At 33.9% G+C, this 12,605-nt stretch overlaps 1 protein-coding gene across 5 annotated transcripts in view; it reads right to left on the bottom strand.

Annotated features, from left to right (window-relative positions):
- LOC145248942 (uncharacterized) overlaps positions 1–12,605 on the bottom strand; it is a 157,195-nt gene that overhangs the window by 6,794 nt on the left and 137,796 nt on the right. For all 5 annotated transcript variants that reach the window (XM_080110736.1, XM_080110737.1, XM_080110738.1 and 2 more), the window contains 2 exons: positions 12,048–12,311; positions 6,972–7,029 (listed from right to left, as the gene is read on the bottom strand). In XM_080110736.1, the coding sequence (XP_079966862.1) occupies positions 6,972–7,029; positions 12,048–12,311 (322 nt within the window). The remainder of the gene's footprint in view (positions 1–6,971; positions 7,030–12,047; positions 12,312–12,605) is intronic.

The following is a 12,605-nucleotide window of genomic DNA, read 5'->3' as shown; positions in this document are numbered from 1 at the left end:
AGACTATCAAATATTGTCTATCAAAAAGATTTATACAAATAACAAAGCCAATGCTCCATTCCATAATCACATTTGCCTGAAAAAATCATTTCATATTTATATATACTTATTGACTAAAAATACATTCTAGTCGAATGTACAACAGACAATCGCCAGACATAAATAAGCAACCTTCTTGTTGATCAGGTTTTTCAACAACAATGAGCAAATCCACTATTGCAGAATACATTCTCAAAAAAAAACAAAAACAAAAAAACTTCTATTAATTCTAATAATATTAAATTATACACATTAATAATTATTTAACAAACACTATTCATTAATGATTGTCAAGCAAAAATTATTTAAAAATCCTTATTTCGGTCATTTAAATTTTTACTTATTTACATATTACGTTTTTCTTTATTACTTCATAAAATCCAAATTTAAAATATCCTATTTCAGTTTCCTAAACTACAAAAAGAATTTTACTGATAAGAATAGTTTTATTTCAGAAATACATATTTTCTTTTGTTTTTGTAAAACAATCCCATATTATTTGGATTCTTCGACAGGAACCGGCCCTGTCGGTGGGGCATTAGAATACACCGACTGCCCCCCTGCAGAGGGTAAAAGTCCCTCAATGGGGGTCCTGGATATGACCTTAAACTATATCCAGTGGTGAGGCCCCAGCTTGTGGGCTTTGGGGAGTGTGGAGACACCCTTTAATTAACATTGCTCCCAGGTCCACTCTGACCCGGAGTGGTTGTACCTGTTAGGGTCCCAACTATGGGGTAAATAGAAAATGACTTGAAAATAGCAAATATATTCTATTAAAAAATTTTTCTTCAAAATCTTTGGATTCGGCATTAAATAACCCGAAAAGGTTTGATATGCCATAAAACAAAAACAACCAACCAATCTTCGACAGGAACATTCCTGAACTCAACAAGATACACCTGAAGAAGGTCGGAAGTTACATTGACTGAAACGTTGTGAAAATGACATTCATGATGAGAATAGTAGTCCAAAATAATACGAATAACCAATCCTCATCTCAAAAATTCAGAAACATAAAACAATTCCCTCAATAACGTTCATCATTTTTCCTAGATTACACACTCAGTAATAAATGTCTAACAAACCAATCATTTCTTTCTGTTTTCAATTGTTTCATAAATTACATTTCTCTGTGTTACAAGTTTTTTAGTAGTTTATTCACAATCACTATATTACACAAATCACATATGATGATGCCCCAGATAATCAATGTTTACTTTTTTCTGGAGGAGGGATTCTCTTACCGAATATGTTCTGGCTTTGTGACGTATTTCCAGTGAGCACAGCTAATACACAGGTACTTAGTATTTCACAAAGAATATTTAAAAGATTTTTTTTACTTCACATTTTTTTAAAAGATACCCTCGGTCAATGCCGAGAAAAAGGGCCCTTACGGACGTCGATTCCATGGTCGAGTGGGAGAACTGCCGACTGTCAACACGACGATTCTAGGTTCAATCCTTGGCTTGGGAGAGATGCTAGTCTAGCGGCACTGATGAGTTGTGATACAACGAAACAGGACTGTATGTCGATGACTACAAATATATATATATATATATATATATATATATATATATATATATATATATATATATATATATATTAAGGCCTCCCCCCCTCTTTGGGTAGAGCACTGTCGTAAATAATCTCACCCGCTACTTAATTGGCTGAAAATGCGAAGCTCGTTGCTTGTTTGTTTGTTTATGAACAGGCGATTTGAGCACTATAAAAGTGGTGGCGGGTGTCTATTTAAATATACATTCCGACGAGTTATTTACAGGTGTCGATTCCATGGTCGAGTGGGAGAACTGCCGACTGTCAACACGATGGTTCTAGGTTCAATCCTTGGCTTGGGATAGATGCTAGTCTAGCGGCACTGATGAGTTGTGATACAACGAAACAGGACTGTATGTCGATTACTACAAATATATATATACATATATATATATATATATAAAAGTGAAAGTGTCTGTCTGTCTGTGTATATTTCCCTACACAATAACTCTGTCAATTTTCCATATCCTGTATATCAAATTTTGAGTCTGTAGACTTACAGACTCAAAATTTGATATACAGGATATGGAAATTTAGGAAAATCTTTGTAATCCGTTTTCAGCCAGAAATTTGACTTTTAAGGGATCAAAGTTCAACGAGTTGACCTTTGAGAACTCTACCAAACTCCTCCACCAACTTTGGGTATAAACAATTGACATTTTAGATATAGTTTCCTTGAACATGGATCTAACTTAATAACTTGATTTGAGCCCAAAACAAGAAATGTTAAGAGGTCATAATAGGGGTCAAAGTTAAAAAAAATTTGACCTCTGCGGTCTTTACCAAATTACTAAAGATAATTTCTGGTCTAAACATTTGAAATTTTATATAAAGGGTATTCAGAGATAGGGCAAGCTTTTTAATCGGTTTGAGTCGAAAATTTGAGCTACCAATATATAAATGTATGTATGTATGTTTGCATGTCTGCCTAAAACTTTCGACAAAGGCGACGGATTTTCACAAGATCAGCATTGTTTGGAAGCTCGACCCTTCAGACGACAAATACTGAAAAATTGGCTAAATCATTAATTTCTTCACCCTCAACTGGGCACTTTTCTACAGGGAGGAGTCGCTTTTTTCACCGATATTTTCGAAAGTCATCCACTCTTTTCGATTATCTAGCCTTAATTTAAACCTACGTCACTTCCGGTTGGCGGTGATCTTAACAGCAAAGACGTCACGTTTTTTTCCTCCTTCACAGTACGGGTTCGAGCCTGCCTTCCTACTACCAATTTTTTTTTTTTTATTTATTTATTTTTTTTTTGCTCACACACCTCCAAACACCTGGGCAATGCCGGGCACCCATGCTAGTATATATATATTTGAGAAGGAAAACCGAGAATTAATAAAATAGTAATCAATGTTTTGTCCCTATTTTAAGGGACATCATCAGGATTTCGTCCGAAAAATGTAGAAGAAAAACGATTACAGACCACATGCGAATGGAAAAGGAAAAATTCCTAAAATCCTTCTCATACTGGGCCGAAACTATAAATGTGGGTGTGGAAAGGTTGGATTATTCTATGCTTATATATACACATTAAAAGGATTATTCAAATGCATATGTACATGCACATTTAATTTTTTTTTATCTTATTTATTTTATTTAAATTATATAAAGAGAGAAGGTTAAGGACATATAGACTGATTACCCAGGATCTCGTCTGAGCTCCAATCTCTCGTTCCCCTCGCAAATCTTTCACGAGAAACACCCGTCTGGCTGAAACTACTGTCAATAATTTTCCCCACTCTTTATCTGTGCCTAAATCCAGACGTAGATTCCATGAGCAGAGCTTCTTTCTCAGAAGTGAACGATTGTGAACTCTCTTCCATTCGCCTGTTTCCCACCTGACTACAACTTGGATGTCTTCAAATCCAGCATATCAACATGTATTTTTATTTTATTTTTACTCATATATGTCGGTTTCAACTTTATAGTATTACTGCTAACCTTTGTCAGTGAAGACAACTGCCACAGCACAGAGTATACAGTAAACCACAGGTTTTTACATCAGAGTTATCTTCTCCTAGATACATGTCTTAACGAAGACTGTGGGTGCATTTCTCTCAGTGAATTAATGCGCCCCCAGATACCATCCTCGAAATTCCTACGACTCAGCGCGGTACATATTATTTGTTTTTGTTTTTCGATATCTTTTGAATGAATTCAATTATTTACGAAAGTGCATTTTTACCTAAATGCGAGTTCGGAATAATTTTCAATTTAACCAATTTGGTACCTCCACAATATAATTTTTAAAATATAATTTTTAAAAAATATATATAAACAGGCATGCATAATAAAATAGAATGTAATAAAATATTGAAATAGTAGAAGAGTCACCAGGTAACAAGTGTTGCTTACAACATAAACAGAGTTTTGTAAAATCGAAATTGAGAAAAACGAAATTTGATAGCAAAACATTTTAGACAAGCAAAAGAATATAAAAGTATTTTTGCAGTAATGAAAATGTTCATAGTACAACGCGTGTTTAGGTGAAGAGCTTGAGTTATATTTTAGTCTTAGTAAAAAAACTTTCTTAGAAAGTCAAGGGGACAGCCCTTATCATGTAACACTTGAGTGAATCGACATTACAAATCACAATGTTCATTGTATGAATATGTGTGTATTTCCAGTATTTGGCAGCATAGTATTGTGTATGTGTTTGCCTTACCTTTATTCCTGTAGTGCATCTGAGGATGTGCATGAGTTTATCAAACCTGAGTCACGGAGTTCTGTTATGTTGGGCTTTTTGGCTATGATCACAACGTAGTATCTGTATTATGTTGTGGAAAGCAATGCCAAAGGTCTGAATGATTATTATTATCAATTTGTTAACTGTTATGCCATAAAAGATATGCAGAGAGAATGTTTTGAAAGGAAGGAATGTTTAGCTAAAATATTTATGTTAAAAATCTACTGGAGGAATTTTAACTTAGATTTATACACAATAAAATATTAGAGATATTTATGTAATAAAATAGATTTAGGAATTAAATTTATAAACAATAAACAATAGAATTGACCTGGTAACAAAGGAAGAGTAGGTTTTGATATATAGACTAGATATACAAGTAAGAGAGCAGAACAAGAGAATTGTCCAGAAGAGGAGGCTTACTTTCTCAGTTGTGAAAGCATTCAACTCAGTTAACTAAGAGACAATGTAAACAAAAAAGGGAGAAAGCATTGCAAACCCTCGAGGGAAACATCTAACTGTGAAAATGAGAATAAACGAGGAAAAACAAAAAAAAGTCCCGCTGTTACTGCTTCACGGTGAAATGTTTTCTTGCAGTGGTCAAGAGATGAAGGGAACCACAGTCTAAGATTTAGTAGTCCATTAGCAAACAGCCATTGTGTGCTTATGATTTTTTTTAACCATAAAAAAAGAGTAAACGCTTTTTCCACGTGTAAGTCAATTGCTGAAAACATTACTTACAAAAAAAAAAAAAAAAAATATACACTGTATATTTTTTTCTCTCCTAGGAAGGAGAGTATTGTGGGAGCCTTTTCTAGTCTCACACAAAAACACGCGTTCACATCTCAAGCTATATTACTTGTCATATACATACACGCACACAAACATACACGCGCATGTCCACACACGTACATATATTCACGTTCGCGTACATACACTCACACTCACGTGTATACACACACACGCTAATGTACACACATGTACTCACACATGCGCACACGCACGCACACAAGGACAATGTCACTTCCCCTTTCAAAGGAAATCCACACATGCGCAAAAGACCGCCGGAAACAAGTATAAAAGCAAGAGCAATAAGCAGCATCTTCCTTTTTCGGACCAGCTCTCGAGCTGAGAGGTTCGGCTAACCAGCTGCCTCCCTTTTGGGAGGCGTACGCTCGCGCGCGTCACGTCCCCTGCGACTATGTATGGGGCACGAGCTAACAAACAGTATGTACACTTTATATGCTTTCTCTCTCCATGGCCTGGATTGACTTTTTCTCATTTTCTCTCTCTCTCTATACTACAACAGACTTTCCTCCTCACCAGTAAACAGCGAGAGACGAACACGGACATGAACATGTTGTACCCTTTTCTTTCAATTGTTTCTTCACAAAATAAATCCTAGTTCGTTTAATTCAAGTAAACGCATTGTTCGTTCCTTCCTCAAAGCAATTCATTTTTCCTTTCCCAATTCAAATCATTTCTCATATTTTGTACGACTGGGGGATATCCACCAGTCCACTACAGACATATCGACATATTATTTTGAGGGCATAACAAATACTTGTACATGAGGGGACTTCAAACGACGATAGGAGACAATGTTCCGTTGATGGAGAGTTAGATAAATATTCTTTGGTGAAGAAAAAGAAGAAGAAGAAGAAGAAGAAGAAGAAAAAGAAGAAGAAGAAGAAGAGTGTATATAATAACAACAGTCTTTATGATAGACAATGTTTGTAATTTATTTAAGAATTCGATGAACATTTAACATGAAAGTAACAAGCGGGACGAATTCACACACCTGTTTTTTTTCAAAAGATGTTATCACACAAAGTTAGATTTCATATAACATTTATTCACACCCCTGTCAACATTTCAGAGATTACAACGCTTTGACTTCACATTTTGATCTTGACTTCACATTTTGATCTTGACTTCACTGACTTCCACAATGTCTATTTTCAGACTTTTTCAACTGACTTCTTTGACTAACTAACGTCTGTGTATATAGTAAACTATTTCTTTGTGATTACGTCATTTGCACGTCCACAAAAACTCCTATCAGTCGACATCTGTATCACGTATCTAGTTATTATTATTGTTAATGCACGTTCCTTTTTTTTCAAACATATTTGTTTTTATCTGCCTAAAATTCCTTCTTGTTATTATTTATAGAATCTAGTAAAATTAAATTCCTAAAACATCAGTTAATCATATTTGAATTGCATTTTTCTCTTAATAACAAATCTAATTCAATCTACGCGATAACAATAATAATCTTCTTACTCAGGTGATTCAGTGTTGCCCCGGGAGTGCTAATATGCAACAATTTTAATACAAAGTGCAACAAATCTATTCATTCAGTGTTAAGGAAGGAGTTGTATAGAGGATTACTTGCAATGCATAGCTGCACATTTAGAGTATATCATTTAATGGCAATAAAACAAAAACTGTTGGGCATTTAGAACTTAAACTTGGTGGACGAGTCAGGCATTGACTGACGTTTATGTGTATCAAATATGGTCAAATTGCAGAGTGGATTGTGAATTATTTGATGATTATATATGAGTGGAATTTTTTCAGTAACCAATTTTTGAGGTAATCCTCTTTTTTGTGTAGAGAGTCATCCTATAAGTATAAATAAAGTTTTCAATTTATTAAGACCAAAAATATACCACTTACCTCATATCCTAATTTCTTCAAAAATATTTCAAGCAATGGCGGCTCCTGCCCAAAAAATCTAAGAAATATTTTCATATCAATTAAATATCTTACTAAAATCGAGATTTAGTATTTGTAACAATTTCAAGTTTCTCAAATGTATTATGCCATAATGGCAAAGATATTAAAAAAAGAAAAATTGTGAAACATTATAAATGGTCGCCTTCAATCTCAGTATCGTTGTCACACACACACACACACACACACACACACACACACACACACACACACACACACACACACACACACACACACACACACACACACACACACACACACACATTATTGTAGGAGATAATAAAAAAAAATTAATTTGAAATTTTAGAGAAATCAAATAATGTTAAAATTTTAATTAAATGGTTAAAATCATTTTTCATGAGACTTTCCAGACACCTTTTTCAAAGAAGACTCTTGGTTTTATGGGTTTTTTTTCTCTTCATTTCGCTGGTAGTATTAATCCCGAGGGGTCATCCCTCGTCACATAGAGAGAAAAAGTATATGTCTAGTGTTTTTGACAGTTGTGGTTAGTCTTAAATAGATGTGTGCATTGACGTGATAGCACAACTTTTAAGTGAAAAATTAAGTTTTTCTCTTCAAATAAAGAGTTGACCCTTCAGTGAAATGACGAGAAAAAAAAAAACAACAAAAAAACAACAACAACAACAACAACAAAAGCACATAGAACTAATAAACTTCTTTGAAGATATTACACCAAAAGTCTCAGAATTTTTTTTTAATACATTTAATAAAATATGTTTTAATAATATTTAGTTTTCTAACATTTCAAACCAAAAACAATTTAATTACAGACATCTGTAACTCACCATTTTGTTTGTTAAAATTATCTGTTTTTTTTTTTGTTGGGCTTTTTTTTTAGAAACAGTGTTAATATAATGTTGAGATAGATTTCACTGAATATATGTGTTTTACTAATTTTGAAAATTATACTGTGAGCAAAAAATGGGGCTTAACAAATTAAACACAATTTTTATAAGTAATATTTTACTGTTTTAAAATTTTTGTGATAAGGATTGATAATTTGTACTATTTGCATTATTCAGACTACTATTCTCATCTTGGATATTATTCTCACTTTCTGCTGATATAACTGCCCATTTTCTTCAGGTGTATGGACCCATCATGCAACAGATGGGCATTCCAACATATTTCTTGAGATATTTCATTCCTGCATTACTTCCCTTTTTTTCTAGATGTTGAAAGCTGATTTTATATCCTGATTAAACATCTTCCAACAGATATTTTAACTAAAGAAATTAATCACATTCTTAGAATTATTATTATTATTATTATTATTATTATTTGTATTATTATTATTATTATTATTATTATTATTATTATTATTATTATTATTATTATTATTATTATAACTAGTTTCACATAAGAATGATACTTTTCTGTAAAAAATATGTTTATTTACTTTAAAGAATGTTTCAGAAATAAAAGTAAGAATCGTTCACATTAAAATGTTAATAATAAATAATAAAACAAAATATTACAATATTGCGTATTATCTCTATATAAATAAAATGAACTCATTTTTTCCCGTCTGATTTTGACATTAATAGGATTAAAAATCAAGATATTTCATGCAAATACAATATGCACAAACGGCAGAACAATATATGAGGTGTGTTATAGGCTTATTATTTCTCAAATTCCTCGATAATCTTAGATTTCTATACTTTTTCTGCTGAGAAGTCACGGCCAAAATTGGTTAAGATCAATGGAAGTGGTAAAATATTTTCTCTCTAATAAATTCCTTCTCCCCCTGCCACCACTTAACACCGTTTGGGGATCGTTCACAAGGAACAGTTGAGAAGAGAACACCGGTTTGGCTTCGTAGTTCTTTCATGTGAAGTTATTTAAAATCACTAAATTAAGCTGCAGTGCTCTGTGGCGTAGTGGTTAGCGTGCTGGACAATTCACATTATATTTTCACATTCGCGCCGACCTACCGTAGTCGTTTTTTTTTTTTTTTTTTTTCCTAAACAACTGGAATGGACTTTTCTTGGTGGCCGAACTGTTAACGTTGCAGATGTTTTTTTTTTGTTTTTTTTCACACTTTATTTTCCTACTTTTACTCATGACTCCGGGTTTGATCCTTCCTACTTACCTACCATAACATTTTTTAAAACTCCCCCCCCCCCGTCCCGGAAACAAACACTCGGGCAACGCCGGGTACCCCCGCTAGTATATTATAATACATAATATCTGTTGCAAGATATCAAAATTAAACACACATTTGTTAAATGCAGCGTTTTTTTAAAAATAGTTTCGGAGATATAGAAACGATATCTGTAAGTAAAAGTTAAAGTGTTACAGAAAACATTGGAATGATTTTAGATTCAGGAGCTATGTGCTCAACAAAGTGTTTCCAGTTCTAAGCGAATTTCTATGCCAAGGGAAGTAACTCCGTTGCTGCCGCAAACAAAATAATTGGAAATTAACATTTTTTTTTGTTCTTATTCTGATTTTAACTGAAGGAGATTCTGTCTAGGAACAACAAGTAGTATCTATTTAAATGTCACACTTAATCAATTCTGTCCTTGATCAGTGAAGAAGTCCTTCTAGACTGAGGAAATTTTTAGTTTTGCCCCTTTTTAGAGAACTGAATTTTGCCCATATTTTGCTTTCATAGAAGAAACAGTTTTATATATCCCCCCCCCACACACACACAGTGTGGGCTTTATATAAATAAAATTTGTATGAACATTAAATCAATCTACACAATTATTGTGTTTGTATACTTGGGATACATCATTGTCAAAGCAGTCAATCCTGAATAATGTACAGAAACAAATTAATATATCTTGATTTAATGTTTATATAAATTCTGTTTATAAAGCTCTATTTTGTATTGAGCACTTTTGAAAAAAGAACTTGGTTTAAGTTAATTTGATCAACATATTTGATCACCAAAGTTAAATGACGTTGATTTTGATCAAATGGGTGTCCATTTAGGAATACCAGGTGCTGTATGTCATAGTATGGTAGATATACATGCCACTGGGGATTTTTTATGAATTTTATATTTCTTAGAAAAAAAAATGTCTTCTTTGGAGAAAGCCAGCTGAACCTGACCGGCATGAATACTGTACAAGGAGAGGAGGTTATATCAGTTTACGTAAATTTAACAAGTGAAAATTTTTCCTCACCAACAATACTCACTAGACTCTTGCCTATTGATTACTTCTATGACCTCTTTAAGCATTTTTAACCATTTCTTGTAAGAGAATATCATCACAAACATGAAGGGTATATCTAAGGCTTTTGACAGCGTATTGCACGATGGTCTTCTCAGGAAAATCAGATCATACAGTATCATTGGACGAATACTTAACTTAATTAAATCCTTCTTAAATAAGAGAAGAATTCAGGTTGTCCTCGACAGTCATACATCTAAACAATATGATATAGATGTGGGTGTAACTTAGGGGTCAATCTTTGGACCAATGTTCATAAATGACTTCCCTGATAAAATTGTTTCTGAGATGGGTATATTTGCTGATGACACCATGCTCTATAACAGACATGAGGGGAAAACAAATGAACACATATCTAAGGAAATGGCAAAAACACGAGAGGAAGACCTCCAGTCTGTTCTGGAATGGGGACATAAATGGATGGTCACATTCAATGCTGCCAATGCTAGTTTCTTTCAATAATTACAAGAAACCTTCTCAGCCACCAATAGCTATGACTAAAGATAGATTACCTAAAAGTACTTCTTTCAAACTCCTTGGCTTGATGTTCACAGGGAATATGAGCTGGAACAGATACATTGAGAGAATTGCCAAGGCTGCTGCGAAGAAGGTGGACTCTCTCTACCGTGCTAGAAAGCTATTTATGTTTGAAAGTATCCGGTATCTCTACAAGGCCACCATTCACCCATGTATGCAGTACTGCTGTCACATTTGGGCTGGTGCATCTACTACTAGTCTCTCGCTCCTGGACAGGATTCAAAAGAGAGTCGCCAACCTGATAGGTCCTAAACTGTCATCCAAGCTTCAACCTCTGTCCCATGGACGAAATGTTGCATCCTTTTGCCTATTCTACAAATATTTTAAAGGTGGATGCTCCAACAGACTACAAGCCCTTGTACCCCCTCAATGTAAATACCCCCGACAAACCCGACAAGCAGCAAAATCCCACCTCTACACAGTAGAGATCCCTAGATGTAAGAAGGCCTTCTACTCTAATAGTTTCTTCCCCAGAACTGCTAGACTTTGGAACTCCCTTACTGGTTTCCCAACTGTACTGACATGCAGAAGTTCAAGTGTAATGTGAACAGACATCTCACTGCTCAACTCCCTATATAGTATCCCTGCAACTTATGTCCCCGATAGTAGCCCCCTACATCAAAGTGGCACTGTACGTTGTTTGGGGTGAAAATGGAATAAAAAAAAAAGAAAATATTTCAAATGTCTAGAATTGAAGTTTACAAATTATTAAAAACTAGTTAATAGAATGTGTGGTATTTAATTTTGCTGTTGTGTTTATTGAATGGAGTATGGACAGATGCCATTTTTCTTTTTCTGAGATTTTGTAAACATTCGGCAAATATAATTCACTATTTGGAGAAATGTTTCTAAACAGCTAATAAAATCACCTGGAAAATAGGAATGAAAGAGAAAGGGAATGGTAAGTATTTACTCTGGAAAGCACAGTTAATGACAGATAGATACACAGAATGAATAAATGAAATCATAACAGTCTTTTCTGAGTAGTGTACATGATGAAGCACAGTTCCTAGTGATTGATGGGGGAGTGATAGTAGATTTTATTGACTAAGTGAAATGTGTGACCTTTTTTGGAGAGTCAGATTTGTAGAAATTAATGTAGGAATCTATGAAATTAATAAAACCAAGCAATAATTTCTGGAAACGTTCATCAGATACTGATAAAAAGCATAACTATATTGGAATGTGTGCTGCATCTGTGTTTATAGTCCTATGATGTCTGACTAGAGAGGAGAAAAACAACTCGTTTTATTAATATAGAAGAAAAAGAGCTGACCTGGTCAATTTCCGTACTCTCCTTGGATTGGTAAGAGATGGAATCCATCCTCGAAATCGTTCATATTCTGTTGATTTATTCGGTAAAGAGGGACTTCCATTATTTTCAGACAAAGTTGCTTTCACATTTTCTAATTCTTCTTTTAATATATCGATTTGTTTAAGAGCATTCGTGTGTGATCGTACCTGACTTGTCAAACTGGCTACACTTCGAACCAATGTAACCACATGAGCTTCAAGACGTTGAAAGTGTTTCTTGTTATGTCTGGGAAAAAATGGAGAAGAAAAAAAAAAAACAGTGAAAGAAATGAAGAATTACTGTACACTAGTGTACATCCTCTGTCAGAAAATGATGGAAAAATAATATGCTCCGTCAGTGTTCTTACTTGTTACTTATCTACATATATTATTAAAATATTCAGATCAAGACAAAAATAAGGATCCCAATCGACCGATAAAAACAAAAGAACAAATTTCAATTGACACCGGTTTGATCTTAATCTTTGCATACGACATGCCTTCTATAAACAAATATAAAATAACAGATGTGTTTTTACAT

This window comes from Euprymna scolopes, chromosome 27 (assembly GCF_053919585.1).
Source record: "Euprymna scolopes isolate OS-2025 chromosome 27, ASM5391958v1, whole genome shotgun sequence".
Lineage (NCBI taxonomy): Eukaryota > Metazoa > Mollusca > Cephalopoda > Sepiida > Sepiolidae > Euprymna > Euprymna scolopes.
This window is presented reverse-complemented; position numbering and strand designations above follow the sequence as displayed.